Source organism: Dermacentor silvarum, chromosome 2 (assembly GCF_013339745.2).
Source record: "Dermacentor silvarum isolate Dsil-2018 chromosome 2, BIME_Dsil_1.4, whole genome shotgun sequence".
Taxonomy (NCBI): Eukaryota; Metazoa; Arthropoda; class Arachnida; order Ixodida; family Ixodidae; genus Dermacentor; species Dermacentor silvarum.
Genome location: NC_051155.1, coordinates 209,965,630 through 209,982,999, shown reverse-complemented (window position 1 = coordinate 209,982,999; position 17,370 = coordinate 209,965,630). Strand labels below are relative to the sequence as shown.

The 17,370-nt window shown below is 43.4% G+C and overlaps 1 protein-coding gene across 4 annotated transcripts in view; it reads right to left on the bottom strand.

Annotated features, from left to right (window-relative positions):
- The window catches only part of LOC119442522 (neurobeachin-like protein 1), a 104,581-nt gene that overhangs the window by 71,737 nt on the left and 15,474 nt on the right, over positions 1–17,370 (bottom strand). For 3 of the 4 annotated variants that reach the window (XM_037707430.2, XM_037707431.2, XM_037707432.2), the window contains exons 10-19: positions 14,903–15,009; positions 11,686–11,769; positions 11,428–11,526; positions 9,667–9,913; positions 6,440–6,543; positions 5,815–5,916; positions 5,417–5,535; positions 4,327–4,456; positions 2,185–2,304; positions 1,024–1,353 (exon numbers count right to left, since the gene is read on the bottom strand). In XM_037707430.2, coding sequence (XP_037563358.1) covers positions 1,024–1,353; positions 2,185–2,304; positions 4,327–4,456; positions 5,417–5,535; positions 5,815–5,916; positions 6,440–6,543; positions 9,667–9,913; positions 11,428–11,526; positions 11,686–11,769; positions 14,903–15,009 — 1,442 coding nt within the window. The remainder of the gene's footprint in view (positions 1–1,023; positions 1,354–2,184; positions 2,305–4,326; positions 4,457–5,416; positions 5,536–5,814; positions 5,917–6,439; positions 6,544–9,666; positions 9,914–11,427; positions 11,527–11,685; positions 11,770–14,902; positions 15,010–17,370) is intronic. The other variant, XM_049662217.1, reaches the window with a different exon arrangement.

The window sequence follows — 17,370 nt, the reverse complement described above, 5'->3', positions numbered from 1 at the left end:
CCCCATGCTATGACACCATCGCCTAGTCATTCACGTGTACGGTCACGCGAACGGTGGTGCGTTCGAATGATCCGTGTTTGTCCATACTGGTGTCCTGCTCCTAAGCCTTCTCGGGACGGTCCCACGAAGCGGGCCGGCGCACGCACGAACAGTTCGTGCGTGCTGCTTGCCGACCCCCAAACCAAGAGGAAGTGCCTTCGACCTTTTGCGCCCAAATAGCCGTACCGTTAGGTGGCGTTAGCATTGTGACACTCGCAATGCGCCGCAACCACACCGACCGTAAAGTCACGCGGTGAAGCCGGATTACAGGAGACATGCACGGAAAACAACATCAGGAGACGCGTGAGAGTCACGGAAAGAAGCGCGAAAGAAAGAAGGAGCATGTGTAGAAAGAAGGGCGAAAGAAGGAAGAAACGCAACTCCATTGCTAGGCGTCACTTCTCTGGGTGGTGCGTGCGCTCGCAGAACTCGATGCGTCGTTGCCTTCGCAATATAGTAAATTTAAAAAAAAGAAAAGAAAGTCCCCCTCCGGGTTGTTGTTTTTTTTCCTTCGGCGCCGTGTCAGGTTTTCCGTACACCCCCGCAGCGTCCACTTTCTGCGCCTTGTCGTCTGCTAGCCTACTGTACCGGCTGCCGTAAAGGATACACGAAGATCTAAGAATCCCCACATTTCGGAATATTAGTTCGTAGTACTGAGGCGTTAACATAACATTTGAGGTGAGCGTTTGTGCTGCAAATGTGAGCCTTAAGATTTGTACACACGTGTGTATGTAGGCACATTGCTTCCTGGGAATGGCCAGTCTCGTTGACAATACTACATGTGTACTACTAGAACATCATTTTCCAAACGACAGATGGTGACGCATTTTCAAAAAACTACACATATTGAGTAAAAATGCAGCTTTCTCTCGCTCATGCTTATTGCCCTGGTTTAAGAACTTGGAACTGGTATGTAGTGACATTGCAACAACTGGCTCGAATTTAAATGATGCTGCAAGTGATGTCAAGTGCACAACTCCTCACCTGCTCATGAGACTCGAGTGGTGACACATTGATAGATGGGTCAGGGTCAGCATTGAAGGCACTTCTAAGATTGGCGGGGACACTCGGGGCCATGGAAAAAATCTTGTCTGTGTCCCAGCCACTGAGGAACGACCCAAGGGCACTGTTCTTGAGGAAGCCGCCGGTCACAGTATTTTGGCTTGTCTGTTCCTCTCCAGCCCCAGAGCTGTGCTCGACAACTGAGGTAGACGTAGAGCTGTCGCCAGAGCCCCTTCCACTGGCCGACCGCCTCTCACCAATCAACGCAGATGGTTCGTTTGAGTTCCCCCAAGCAACATGACACTGCGAGAACTGCAACACCAAATTCTATTTCATTCACATATTCACTGACCATATTATCATTCATTGCAGGTTGAAAGCCTCTCTCAGATATAGTCAACTAAACCCTGCACTGCCTCAACCAAAACCACTCTATACCTGCAAACTTCCTTATCTCATCTCTCCATCTAATCAACAGCTGCCCTCACCTGTGCTTTTCTTCATATGGCACAGATCTGTTACTCTGAGAGTATTAAAGTGCCGCAGTCCACACAATCTGAAAAGCTTGAGTTAGCTGAAAGCATTGCATAATTCAGGCAATGTCTAAAAAGTTCTTCACCACCTGCAATTGCTTAAAGAAGAAAAAAAAAGAAAACAACAATTTATCCTTCACCTGCCACAAGAGATTATTCAAACCATCCATACAGCTAACAAGTTCAACTATTGTGCTGATGCAGAAAGGTCATGGCAGCCCCTTTATGTCACACTCATTCACCAACACACACACATTCCAGGGTGACATGCATGCGGCTATGTACACGGTATTTATTTCAGCACTAAATTTACACCCAAATGATACTCAAATGACGCTAAATGCCCGAGAGAAGCAAGACTGCTCAGATAGACATGCATATGCACACTCACACCTGCATGCTATCAGAAGATGTAAAGATTAAATGCAATAATTAATGCAAGCCAACTAAATGCACTTGCAGCATTGCCACCCTCTGCAAAAGCAAAGCAAATGCGCATGCTATGCCAACATGCTGAAATTTGAATTGCATGCACTGAAAACATGCGCTTGTAAAATGTCAAGGGTAAAAAGTTCAGCTTTCGGACAAAACAGTCAATGCCACATCCAACCTCACTAAGTGAAGGCAGCTTCACTTGTACGCTGACACGCTGCCGTCCATCGATGAAAACCGTGGTGGTGCTGTTAGTGAACGGGCGACGAGCTGGTGTGTGGCATACATCCACGCTGTGCTGCAAAGTTAAATAAACACAAACAAAAATGGAAAGAGGGAGAGATTTGCACTTATTCTGATTATATATCCAACAAAGATGTGCTAACTTTTAATGAACATGAGCACCTAGTAGTATATATGACAGGTAGCTTAAATCATGCACAGAAGAACCAAACAAAAGTCAAGCAGAGTTTTCTAAACCATTAAGAAAAGATTGAGAAGCTGGTTTATAGACACGAGTAAAGCATTTGTGTGTATTCTTATGTATAATACAATGAACAGAGGGGCAAATATCAGTGTCTTCAAATTTAACAATTTGTACTGGCCGTCTGGCTTTGCCAACAGATGCAGTGCTCGATGACATCAAACATTTTTAATCGAGGAGGCATTTGGCAGTGCTTCAGTTGTCAAGTGCCGTATGACAAGCTGTGGAGCAGAGAAAGCACTGCAGAGGTAATGGCAAACAAGTGAGGCAAAAGTCATGCTAACATGCAACTGCAACAAAGCTGTGTGATGCCAATAGTTGCAACCGCTGCTTTAAAGGGACACTAAAGGCAAATATTAAGTCAAGCTAAAATGACAGATTAGTGCTCGAGAATCTCAAAGGCGTCAATATTACCGCGAACAGAGCCTGAGTAATCGAGAAATTGAGGTAAATGCAGGACACGACTAGAGACTGCCCCAGGACATTCAAGTAAAGTACTTGCCCGATGACGAAGGCACTCCTCATTTAAATTCTGTCACTAGTACTCAATCAATCGTTATAAAAACATCATTGTATAGCATTATAAGATGAAAGAAAATGCTGCTTGTCCAGTTCTATTTCATTTTTAGAAAAATGAACGCATTGACAACAACGCGGGTGGTCAAAAGGTTTCGTTTTCGCTCGACTATGCACTGGTTTTGCTAGCTCATAAAATTTGCACAATTTGCAAGTGATTCTGTGCAATTGATGCAATTCTGCACTTCTATGTGATGTCGCGGGATGCCCGAACGGTCCACTCCACTTGACCAAAAGCAGCTGTAGCAGCAAATCCACCACTCTGTCTTGGCTTGGTTTCTCCAAGGCCACGCGTTTCCGTTTTGTGCAAAAAACCGTATCGCCATCTGTCGGGCGCCATTTTACTCACCGACGGCAGCAAAGGGTGGTGATGGCGTATGCAACATCACCACTCCCCGGTTCGGTGGTGCGAGATTTTAATTGCGATAAAGGTATTTGGGCCCTTCGGATGCAATTTTCTCATAACTAAGTCTTTTCTTGGCCCGAAACAAGCATTGCGAGGTTTCTGGAATGGTATTTAAACAGTCCATGTCAACTTAGTATTTGCCTTTAGTGTCCCTTTAAAAGGACACCCCGTGAACATTTAGCTTTTTTTGTTGGCATTTTGTTTGTGTTTTCTTTCTTTTTTTTCAAAATTTTTTTTGTTTTGAATTGTGAGTGTGGGGCTCCTGTCGTATAGCAGATACAGCAAGCACTTTTTTTGCTTCTGGTCAGTGTGGGGTGTCTGATCTGCTCGGCATTGATGAAACGTTTGAGAGGCGATCTTGCCTGTGAAAGTAGGCATGTTCAGATAAAGACGCGCCTATCGTATGGCCACCTTTGTCGCACTAGTGTAGGTTGTGAAAGCCTCAGTGCTCAGGAGGACATTTTTGCATTGCCAGCTGTTGAAGAATTGCCCGCTGTCAAATCAGCTTCCTAGTTAAAGAGCAGTAGCGTTTATGGTAGAGTTTGCTACAATCTGCTGCAAAAGCTACAAAGCCGCTGCATCACATTACTTGATAGGGTGTTTTTTTGTAAACAGCAGCAGGCCCCCACAGTTCATGCTAGAGCATGCACTCACATGTTCCTTGCAAGTGAACAGCGCTGCTTTAATGCGTATAACTGCCCATCTCTGAAGAAACTATCAGTACCAACAGTGATCACCTGTCATCTGCAGAGGGCAGGTGTTAACTCTGAATGTCTGATTCCAAGCTGGCTACTGCAAACACTGGATGCACAAAAAGCAATGTAGAAGCAATCAATATTGAAGGGACAACTGACCCACGTCTCATCGTCCAAGGTAATCCCTTCCACAGGAACAGCATAGTAGTCTTTCTTTGTTGCAACAGCAACCACTAGTTTTCCCTGAGCAGTGAAGAATGACTCCAAAGTTCCATTTGGGCTTGTAAAGCTGAAACAACCCCACTCAATAAGAACAGTCATGTGGTACCAGATTTAGTATGACAAGCTAACATTTCTCAATATTTTTCTTAGCTTAAAACAATGCTTGTGTGTGCAGTCAAGGCACAATCAAAAGGCAGTGTTTTGACTTCGACACCACAGTTGATGACAGCAAATGCACACTGCACATGCACACTGCACATGCACACTGCACACGGAAGGATAAATGACAATGGCTGCAAAGATATTATGTGAGGCACACAAACAATCTACATTGAGCAGAACTTCCGTATGTGGAGATGCTGTTTAAAAAGTAAAACCTACTGCAAAAAAAGTAAAGGCTGGCCAGCCATTGGCGGCAACTGCTGGCTACATTGCTGCAGCTAAACTGTTTAGAAGCCCATACTGTTAGGAGATTTTTATAAATTGGGCATGCTTCGAAAAATCATGTCTGAATTTGTAGCACATAAGCTGACAACACGATTACCTCAGAATAAAGGTTATAAGTTGTAATTGGTGCAATTAAAGACACATGTGGGGGAAGTTTCTGTTGTTAATTGATATACGTAACACATGAAATAAATGGCATTTTGAAGCCAAAACTTGTAGGTTGGTGCACAAGGGTAAAGTTATTCAGACAAGTTCCTGAAGCAGGCGAAATTGGCAACAGCGAATTCGGTGAAAAAATCACTGATCCAAAAGCACTCGGTAGTTTCAGAGTTTCAGAGTTTCCGAATTTTTTTATAAATCATTGTTAATAAAGCAATTATGTATCCCACAAAATTGTGTGTACTCATTGCCAAATGCACGGTATTACCCACCCCCTTTTCGGCATGTTCATAAGATATATACGAATTTTAAAGTTCGCAGGTTGGCAGCTATGTAACAATGTTTATGACAGAAAACTGACACAGACACAGTTATGCTTTGAATGATCAATCGCCACAGGAACCATCTTGAATGCTCTTACCTATAGAGCTGTCTCCTGAATGGTGCTTCCTTGCGTACATTCAGTTTCTCCAGGCGCACCCACGCATGGAACGCAAACCCAGACCCAGGCCATTTTCTTATGTTTGGAATGACTATTCCCTGCAAGAACAAAAGTAGAAGGGAATGTTGAGAGGACCGATAAGTAAACACACAGCCCACATTCTGTAGGATTTTGATTATCTGTCGAGGAGAATGGTAAGTTGTGTTTGTCAAGCAATGAACAAATGTTTCTACAAGAAAGCATTTCCTGGCAGTGCAGAAAGCTTGGTCAATGCAGGCCCAATGTGGGGCTATACATTTGCTGCAGTGACAACATTGGCTCGACGTATGGCCAACACTGGCCCCACTTACAGTGCTGATTGGGGAAGCTATTCTCACCTCATCTAGGTCGCTGAAGTCAAAGAAGTGAGATGCCCCAAGCCAGCCATCACTTTTCACCATACTTGACAGGGCATACATCAGTGGCAGTGTGTATTGGTGCTGAAGGAAGAAAAGAACAATCAAAATCTCCTAAGACAGGTGATATTTATTTGAACTATCAAATGTTTAAACCAACCACCATTAAATGAATAATGATATTTGAAGGGAACAATATTTTCCTGCATATGAACAAGCACAAACACGAACACATTCTCTTGCACACTGAGCACAACATTTGTAAAAAAAATGATGTCCCCACGTGCATGACCACAATCGAATCAAGGACATCTGGTCGACCTTGTGATACTACCAAGCCCACGTGTCTATATTACAGTGAATAGTCAATAAGGCCTATTAAGAAGCCAGTAATGTCAATCAGAAGCCCCGCTGCCCCAACAAAAAGTTCCGTTAAAAGCCAGTGACAAAAGAAAAAAAAAAGTGGGACAGGAAGACCTGTTTTAAACTCTAGCCCATTTTTTAGGTACAGAGCTCTATTGCACACCATTTCTGCACACTGAAAATTTCTGTAATGACATTTGTGAAATGTTAGGGTTGAAGTCAGCAAAAAAGCATGAAAACTAACCTGTTCTCCAGAAGTACTCGGCCGCAGCAAGTGGAAGAGTGCCTTCAGTTCTGATGTGCTAATGGAACAGGATGCTAGCGTGACCAGAAACCTCAGGAGCTGCCCTGGTGGTGCAAAGCGAGGCATAAGCAAAACAAAGAATATAGACCAAGTGAAGCGAATGGACAATGAAGCCAAGGAAACCATAAAAGAGAGAGAATAAGTTTTTTTTTTTTTTTTTTTTTAGGAATGTGGTAATAATAATAAAAAAAGGAAGGAAAGACAACTTCCCATCGGTGGTATATGAACTCACAACCTAGGCCCAGATGGCCGTGAGCAGTGCTGGCTAACTAGGCTTGTTACACCGTATACAAATACCGTGTACACTCAAGTAAGAGCCACACTCATATAAGACTCTTACCCAAACTTGACAACCCAAGATTTCAAAAAATTAATAAATCAATAAAATAGGTTCCGAAAAAGACTCACTGCTGCTTGTCTCCTCACTGATTCTGAGCATGTGGACAGTGGTGTGTTCAGATTATTGTTTTGAAAAACTTTACAGCCACAGGTCTATCTAATGCCATGTATGGCACGGGGTATGACTGTATGTATCCACGAATGGGCTACCAAACCGAGCCTGATCAGCAGTGACAGTGATGAGACTAGACGGGCACTAGGTGCAAGATGTGCATGCGTGAACAAATAAATGCACTATGAAAACAATATTGGTCACTCTTTTGTTGCAAAGATCAAGTGGATTACGCACGGCCAGAAAAATTAGACCAAAATGCCCCGCCCCTCTATGCAAGTGCCGCACCTTGTCGAGACTGAAAAAAAAGTGTGCCCCTTATGCAAGAGTACACGGTGCCCAAGAAAGTGGATAGGAGGACAGCCACCACTGTAGTTAAAATGGTAGAGCCACAAACGTCATGCGGGGGATGTGAGTGAGACTCCCCACTGGTAGCAAAATGTCTTTTCTTGCACTTTCATTTCCCTTTTTTGCTATCATTTATGTCTCAATTTATGAAAACACAGCTATTTTTTTCCCATGTCGGCTTCGTTTGGTCGCTACAATAAAAAATGGGGCTGCTTGGTTCCCACGATTTTTGTCGCTCAAAGGCTTTAGGCAGCCTCCAATTGAGTTCATGAATGTAGAGATCCTGGTGAGCCGCAAGCACAAAAAAAAAAAAAATTTCTGAGTCATCCAATATCCAGTAGTATAAATGAGCCACAAAGTGCTTCCTTATTCGAATTATATCAAAAGAATGCATATTACAGTGAGTTAAGGGTTCATTGTACAGTTACCGAGCCCTTCATGTATGCATGACCAATATCACTGCTTTTGGGATCAGTCCAGCGGAATGGCTGCAAGAGTGCACAGGTTGGAAAGATATAAGTTTAAAGGCAAGTTTTGCCAGTTTAGTCGCCAAATTTCTTGCACTTTAGGCTGTTCATAAGTACTGAGAAGATATCTTCACAATTGCCCATAAGAAATCAGAGCAGCAACAGAGGTTTTATGTTATAGTATACAGGAGCACTGCGCTCCTTTATCTCCCTACATGACTGAACATGTGTATGTCCAAGTTTTTCTATGTCTCCTCCTGCATCACGTAATCTCATCCAACTATATGACAAGGTTTTAATGCAGGGCTGTTTACCCATAACAGCTACTGTATCCCTAGCCGCACTGTCGTGATATCTTCCACAATACTAGTATAACATTTTATGGTCTTTTTCCTAGTGGTATAGTATCTGTTCAAAGCACCTTCTTGCTTGGCCTTTGAGCAAGCAAGTCAAACGCAAGCTCTGCACTGTCTTGGTATGATTCTAAGAAGGCAATGAACTAAGATAGCCACTGAAATTGCTTAATGTTTACATTACTGTCTCCAGGTACAAAAGAAATAAAGACAAGCCACTATGGCCCTATAACTTAGCATTCAGAACATGGATGACATGAACAGGCTACTATTTTTTGGGGCCACAGCATGCAGCCAGGAAATAAGGGCAGCACTGCATTTGTGTGTGCAATCTGCACAGCACTCCTCAATTCTATGAGGTACATCTGCCCTGCAGGTAAATTCAGTTTTCTTGTAGCTTCCGTGTTAAGAAAATTTCTACCTGTGAAGAGTAGTGGAGAAACAGTAGCACAGAACCCCAGCACACACAGACATGACAGGTGCTATCCTCTTGTGTGCAAATGCTTTCTTTTTTTTTTTTTTCTGCCTTGTGATTCCACATTACTACTTCTTCAGCATGTGTACAACACAACTTTAACTCACTGTACTGTACTGTCATGGTGCAGTGAGTAATACAGTTGAGTTCCACTAATTCGAAGCTTGACAGGACCAACAGAATTTACCTAATTATGCAGTGGGCCAAATGAAAATAGAAGGTAAAATGTCTAAATGCTACCCTGCTTCATTTGGCTTTATTACCCAATTCTAAAGTTGGCATTTTCATTGGGGGATAAGATGTCTGACACATTCATTGTCCCCTAAGTGCCACCAAGACGGATGCTGCAGCCAATGGGGTCACAAGTGAGGTCACCACTGGGGTCAGGCACATGTACGCTGACCAGTCAAGTTCAAATTGACCAGTGAGGGCCAATTTCAGGATCAAGACAACCGAGTTTTGATTTTTTTTAAATTGTACCAGCGGGCAGTAAGAACTTTTGGTCAGGATCGAATCAATCGAAAAATCTTATTGGCTGAAGTCGAATCATTGGAAGTCTGCTGTAATGGGGCCAAGGTTGCCAGGTTCAGCTACTTATTGCCAGGTTCAGCTACTTATTGCCAGGTTCAGCTACTTATTGCCAAAGTGACTACTACTTTTGGGACCCATTAACTATAAATATTTATGCTCCTACATTTGAAATGAATGTCAGGTATCACAGTAACACCAAAGAATCTATCTTGATTGACTCTTGTAGTAATGGTCATGGTTTTAGTGCAAAACATGACAATGGCATGCACTAAGCTACACTCTATGCTTCTGCGTTCCATGATGCTAAAATGTAAACCAGTCATTATCTGAACATGCTTCTCATATCCACCATGAGTAGGGCACAGTATGGGCTCCAGTGGTGATAATTTAGTCGCCGTTCGGCAACTTTATTGGCCAGTTTATAAAAAATCTCGGCTTGATACTGGCTAGTGTTTGGCTACTGATTTTGTTGCATTTTGTAGCATTTTGTTGCTAGCTTTCAAGACAAAGATGCGACAACCCTGTCGGGGACCATTCCTTACCTACAGCCTTTCCACCAATTGTGTTGCTCCTGCCCAGCACGTGAATGATGGCTGGGATGACACCGCCCCGAGCGCAGGCCATGCGCGACCTGAGCGACCCTTTCACCATGGAGTCGAGCTGCTCAGCCAGCCAGAGCTGGAGGGAGTGCGACTCCAACTGAGGGAGCCAGTGCAACAGGTGAATCATCAGCTCCAAGTTGCGGAGTGTTGATGACGTCCCTGTCAGGCGTGGGGTCTCCTCAACCAGCTGCACAGAGGCAAGCAAGGAGAATCTGCTTTACTTTTCATCTTGGCAAAACCTTCTTTGAAGGTGTCCTAAAACACCTACAGTCAACTGATTCTCAAGTAACAGTTCTAAAGCACCATCTGCAAAACATACTTGTTACACACGTTACACATGTTACATACTGAGGGCAGGTGTATGCACAAAGCATGTACAGTCACCATCAAACTTAACCCAAACACGCCTTAACACTAAGTGCCATGCCTGAGTATACTCGTTTGGCCACTGATGTACACCCCTAGCCGTGCCCAACATAATTTGTAAATGCGAAACATTCACAGACTGCTTGTGCCATCTAATCAGTAGTTGGTTAAAGTAAAACTTTAAGGGAGGTATTGTTTTTATACAATAGATAATGCTGCAAAGCTATCAACTATCTGTGCAGTTCATGTCTCTCGTTTGCCAACATGACGGACAGGCACTAGAAGTCCACGTGTTTTTTGAATGATGCAGAAATCCAAGAAGCTTGAACAATGCAGAAATTTAATAACTTTTAATAAACCGTGAATTAGAACTCTCAAAAAGCCAAAAGTACAATGCACGCTGTATATACTTAGCTCCTGGAACCTTAATTTTTTAACAAGTTCTTTAAAAGAAATGTTCCAAATTTTTTAGCAATATTCAAACAACCTGCACAGCTTATTTAGTCTCCTTACTGAGGATGCTGGAAATAATAATAAACTGCTGCCACTGCTGTCTGCAGTGCAAATCGTATGAGTACTTCAACAGCAGCGTGGTCAACATTCTGGTATTCCCAGGACACAGGATCTTGGTTTAAAACTTGTGGGTGGCTCAAATTTTTACAAATTTATTGCTAAGATGTAACATTCTTCGCCATGAACAGTGCCCCATGACTCTGAATGAATCCCTGCAACTACGTATCGCATGACTCCATTTTGCATTGCAAAGCATTCGCAAGACTCCATTATTGCCTTCAGTCTTGCATTACTGATATATTTAACTTTCACTTTCAATTTATTTCTGCATTTCATACATGAGAAATGCAAGAAGCAGTGACAAAAAACCTATCAATAAACAGCATGGCAGGACAGCGGCGCCCTTACAGACAGTTGCTAGCAGAGTAACAGTGGTTACAAACAGTAGTTCAACCTTTTACAATGCATGAAAACTTTTATGCTGACAGACTAAAGAACACCACTGACGAAATATACTCCAAACATGCGCACACATATGGCATGTACATGGTGAAGTAGAAAAAAGGTCCCATATAAGTTTAATACAAATTTGTAGCAATACATGATAAAATTGTATTTAAAGTATAAGAACTGCCTAGGAAATAAGCTTCATGTCAGTTTGCTTCATAAAATATTTATACAACAAGAAACTAGTTCACTGAAGTCTGCTTAATCAACTTTCGATACTGCCATAGCCACGAGTATATTACTATTAATGAAAGTTTTAGAAACGCATTCTGCCTGAATCTTATGTTTAAAAAGAAAAAAAAAAAGTAAGCCTACCCATTCAAGAAGTGTTTCCAGTGTACACTGCTGAGGCTCCCCCATAGTCTTGAGCGTGCTGATCAGAGTACGGTAACCTTGCATGCTTGAGAAGTGTTTCTGTGAAAAGAAAGGAAACAAGTTTTACTAGGATTTCGTTTCTTGCATTCTGGCCTGATTAAAGGCCAGTAAATAATTTCCAAATTCTGAACCTCCACAATCAAATGTTTACTGCATGCAACAAAGGTTGGACAGTCTGTATAGTGCATACATCCGTACCTTTGCAAAAGGAACATTGGAAAGGAAGACGTGAATTAGCCGTACGGAGGAGGTGGCCATTTTCTGGGCACTACCACTCTTTAACTGTGAAGAGGAAAGAAACAAAGCATGGGTTATTCAGCTATCAGTGGATGTAGAAAGGGAAAAAAAGAAGCAAGCAGTTCAGTATATTTATAAACAACATGAAATCCAGTCTCCCTTTTTAACAAGCTTCAGTAGCTGTCAGCTTATGCATCCACCATAATCAGTGGCATATGTTTCTGTTCACTCAGAGTGACTTGAGATGTGTATCCTCATGTTTACATATTAGCACCATTTTCTTCACAACAGGTGTTCCAGTGTGAGGACTCAAAACCAACCCAAAAAATAATTTCAATGCTCCCATAATACCACTGTCATACACACATGCACTTAAAGAGCACTAAAAAACCGAAGACAACTAAAATATGTGAGCCCTAATGACTCCCCTGTAAGCTTGTGCAAGGGAACCATCATGGTAAAAAAAAATTCTATGCTGATCAGGCTCAATTGCAATCGAAAGTGCCTGTATGACACTGGTATTAAATCAATATATCCATTTTGTTTGTGCAATTATTAAAAAGAAGCAGATTTTTATGCATCCATAAATCTAAAAAGTTCAAATTAAGTTACTGTATGCAGATGTAACAATAAGTTTCCTCATTTTAACACGAAAGTGTTTTATGCCGGGGTCCACCAAGACTTCACTGACGTATTTCCGTCACGGAAATACGTCATAGAACATAATACAAAGAAAGAAACCAGAAGAAAAAGTTCCACAAACATGCAAAATTTGGAAATCGAACCCACGACCTCTCGGTCCGCGACGATAGATCGCCGAGCGTTTAACCCATTGCGCCACAAACGCATTTGCAGAGAGCTACACAGACGCGCCTTATATATCTAACCAATGCCTCCTAAAAAAAACTATGCCTGGGACGTGAGCCGGAGACGCGGCGTCCTACCCTTTCCGTTTTCCTCCTCTCCACATAGTACAACCCCTAGAGCCTCTCGCGGCGAACGCTTGCAACACACCTGTGGCGGTGGCGCGTCGCCGTGCCATGGTAACTCGAGCAGACGACGCACACCCGCCCTTGCCTACCGTGACCTTTGCTTCACCAGACGACATTCATGCCACATATTGTCGCGTTGAAGTGACGCTCTTTGTCAGATGGCAAAGAGAGGAGGTGAATTGGGATAACAGTAGCCTTTATTTGGACGAACTTGTGCCCATAAGCGAGCTTCTGGCGAAACTATTCGGCAGCGGCGAACACAGCATGCACGGTTGACCGTCGGCAGAAAGAATTCCAGCGTTCTTCAAACGCATCTCCAACGCGCTAGCGACGTGGCGCTGTACACGAGTTAAAGACGAGTTAAATTTTGAGCGTAGCTCTCTTCGCCACGCATTTTTTTTACCACGATTTCGCCACGCATTTTTTTTTACCACGATTTTACCAATCTTGACAAAATTTTAACTCTTCGAAAATCCGCCAAGTGACTGTAATGCTCAAAACTTCAAAACTCATTACACGGCATTGTCGAAAGACGGTCGAAAAAAGCTTATAAAAAAGCTAGGACTTGGACTCGGCCGGCATCTTCTGCCGGACGGCCCAGAGCTGGTCTTCCTTCGAAGAAAAATTTTGTCACGCAGCAGGCGCGCGCTCTACGCCGCACCTCAAATGCACGCCACGAGCGCGCAAGCAACCGCCTGCACAACGCGTAGTTACAGCGATTCTGGCCACTGTAGCGTACTTTCTGTACCGTAGTCAGCTGCGCTGACACAGCGTTGCCGACAGCGTCACGCCGGCAGTACAGTCGCTAGCGCCAACACGAGGCGCTCGCTCGCAACGCACGGCAGCGCACCTCCAATGGCAAAGCAAGCGACGTCCCAGGCATTGTTTTTTTAGGAGGCATTGATCTAACACTCCTCCGTGTACCCGCGCTCTTGCTCGGGGCGGTGCCACCGCCTACGAGCAGAAAAGAGAAGTACTGCATTATGACACTAACGCGCACCGACAGTGAACGCTTCGGTGGTCTCAGCACTACGACGCCTCGATGCCAGCATTCGAAGGGACGCTGGCATCAAGAAGCACTACCAACGCCACCTAGGTGGCGTTCACCGTACTCAGCACAGCGGAGCGTGGCCTCTGCAATTAGCTCTGAAAATGTTTCTGAAGTTGATCGCGGAGGCTGCAATTACGACGCGCTGTACGCGCTGATTTGACTCGGAGACGATTCAGTTACGTGCTTTGTCTTGCGCGTTGTATTAGTGTGTCAGTTACGTGCTTCGTCTTTCGCGTTGTGCTAGCGTGTGCAGCGTAGTGCAGCTTCCATATGCACGACGGTTGCTCATGGTCATCGACGTTGGTAGTCGTGATGGAGGAGACGTGCCACCAGGCGTCAGCGTGGGTGCATCAACGCCTAAGGGCGCTTTAGCCACAAAACACCAATAGACATTATATATCAATGTGCAATAAACATTACACTACTTCTGTGAAGACACGTTTCACTTTCGTGTTCTATACCGATTCCTATATAAGAGGGATCAACCACATTTTTTTTTCAAGAATTCACACACTCTGCATATGGCTACGACCCAAATAAAAAGCCAAGCTTTCTTTTTTTCCCTTGAGGTATGTTCATGAAAGTTAAGCTGTCTATAACAACAAAACGAGGACTTTATACAAGCTTGTAATGACTTAAATGGATAACACTGACACTTTTGCCAAATATGCATAAAACCTAAGCCTGACAGTACAAGTGGGACAAAACAAAATCCATGCCTGCGGTGTTCAACAGTGCAATCAATGCATTCACTCAGTGCTCCTCTAAATCTTAATCGAACCTTTACATGCCATTTCAGCTTCGAACTATCCTTTCTGAAATCCCTGCCACTATAAAGAATATAATCTCAAGTAGCAAGTCAACTCAACGACTTCCTGTGTTCCACAGAGTTCCATAAATTTTTAGTCAAGGTGACATTTTGCTCATGCTCAAAGCCTTTCTTCTGCGAGCAGCGTTCTTTTTACACTCATTTCAGCCAAGTCTTCAGAGTATCAAAATTAGTACTCTGCCAGACAAAAAACTACATTCCGTAGGCACTTTCGTGCCAAAGTTTCTTCACAATTTTAGACACCGCTTTTGTTTAACAACATGCAAGTAAAGAAAGGAGGTCCCTACAAAATGAAGTATGCTTCACCTTGGTTCCGTGAAGAGAGCGAATAAGGCGTTCAACTAGTTCGTTGTCGTGAAACACCTTCTTCAAGGCCGAATTGCTGTTCGATGAAAAGAGTTCTTGCAGACCACCTGCGAAAGTAGAAAAGACTCAAACATGAAGTTATACTAATATTTAAGTTCCCTTCAGACGTCCATCACATTGCAAATGAAGAGGAACAGCACCATATATTCTTCACGAGACTAACGCAATAAATATTCCAATCATAGTCATTTTTTTAAATTACACTGCAAGAAAAGCGTATATAATTTGCCGTGCCCCAAGGCACAAAAAATGACACTGCTTCCTTAAAGTTTGATGCTATTTGCACAGTGCCAACCATACATGCAAGATAATAACTTAATGCCACTTGCGACATAGTGCATTCTCACAAACACATTAAACCGTTGAATGTGAACTCTCGCTTCCAATGTTAGCAGCCACAGCTGCACATGAAAAACACATTAGTGAAGTAAACTGATCTATGTAATCTAAATAAAATATGCCTGTTAATGGTTGTAGTGCCATTTCTTTGGCTTCTGTCCACTGAGTAATTTTTCTGCTGATGCTATTATTATTGACAAGCAAACTTCATCCATTTACTACAGCTATCATTATCACAACATTTATTGTCATAAAAATGTGCCTGATGCAGCAATTTCACAGATAATGGTACAGTCCCAAACCCGTTTATAACAAACTCAATAGTTCCACGAAAAGTGGTCGTTATATCAGTAGTTTGTTATATATGGACTCGCCCTTAAAAACGCTCAGAAATTAGCCACACTGAAGCTGCATACAATTGAGTGTCAGCAGTACAATTTGGCAGCGCTATGGTCCGAAAATAAGATTTTCAGTGTTATTTTCATTCCCGGTGCATTCCCACACCTAGCTGAAAACTTCTATTTGTAACATTCATCTAAAGTAATGTCATGCGGCGTCTTGCAGCTCTTTCAAAACCTCGCCTGGTTCTGATCACCTGTCATTTCGAAACTGCAAGCACAGCTGCCATTTTTTATTCAAGAGCTTGTGATATATTTTACTACCAACGGGACATGACTGTGCTCTTTCTGCACACGAGAGTGAAGCTTTATAGTTGGCTGGAAGCGTAAACTTCGGAAACTACTGAGGCATCCCGCCATTATGCAACGGTCTCAGACATCACGGTCTTGGCATTACGACTGCACGTCAGCCACACAAGAGTCGTAAAATTACCTTATCTATGTCACTTCTGAAGGAAAAAAAAAATACGATGTTCAAAAGGTAAAACGTTACCGCGAACCGTTATCAGCTTCTGCAACACGTAAATGAAGTGCCACCGAACTGTGATATCCTGATACCAGCATAGTAACCGCCAGCCATTTGGCGACAGCACATGGTGCAGCGTTCTCACCAACACAGGCCGCGTCGACAGGAACGCTTAAGCGCCCGTGTTTCCCATGGTGGAACAACATAGATGGTCGCTCCAAACATTGAAGCAGGCGTAATATACATGATGCCGCACGGACAATTGCCCAAAAACGAAAGTGATGCTGTCGTGGCATCCGATATCGCACCGGTGCACGTGCCAGTGCAAGCTATGCTGTTTATGCTGTATGCAGCATGCCTTCGAGATTGGCGCATGTCAGCCAAAAAACCTGCTGGTGCCCGCAAATCTTGGAGGCCATGTCCCACGTGACCTTTTTCGTGGCTTCTTAATCTGCACGAGGCAGTCAGTCGCTCATCTCGAAGGCCGTATCATTGTCGCGGTTGGACTGGAGCGGGGCGCACACGCTGCTGTGCACCCAGTTTGGTCGCACTTCCGTGCTTGGCACTTCGCGTGTGCCCTCTTTTTATCGTGACCGGGTTTGAAGTGTTTGTTGTAGCAGTACGGCGATTTAAAAGACGTTCATTATGTCTGGAAGCAGCTTCCACAGGGAGGGTCAGAAAAATTTAAATGCACTGAAATGTGGTAGTTATATCTGGTAGATTGTTATATCTGGGATCGTTATAAATGGGTTCGACTGCATTAAGAAGCTTCAGGTCCTAGACAGCTAATTGTATAAATTTCATTTAATTGGCACAAATATTACTGACCTCTATTCCAATAATGAAACTTAACGTGAATTCCATTGGTAGATCTGCAGCAGTTGCCGCTCGGACTTCACAAATCTGAATCTGCCGAGGAAAACAAACTGCTCTACCCCAGATCACAATGGAAGTTATTGCACACAAGTGGTTCAAGAAACGGAGTCTCATTTTCGTGCGCTGCATTCCTGTGTTTAGAAAAAGTCGCTGTCCAAGAGCGTGTTTTGACTGATTTGAGTTGTGGCCTGCGCTTACTCAAGATTTGTGTTGAATTCGCAAGAATCGGAACGGACGGTGCCGTGTAATTGAGGCGACGCTGAGTGTGCAGTACAGCGGCGTATGAAACTACTGTGCAATGCTGCCACTTCCACCAAACCAAACTCCTC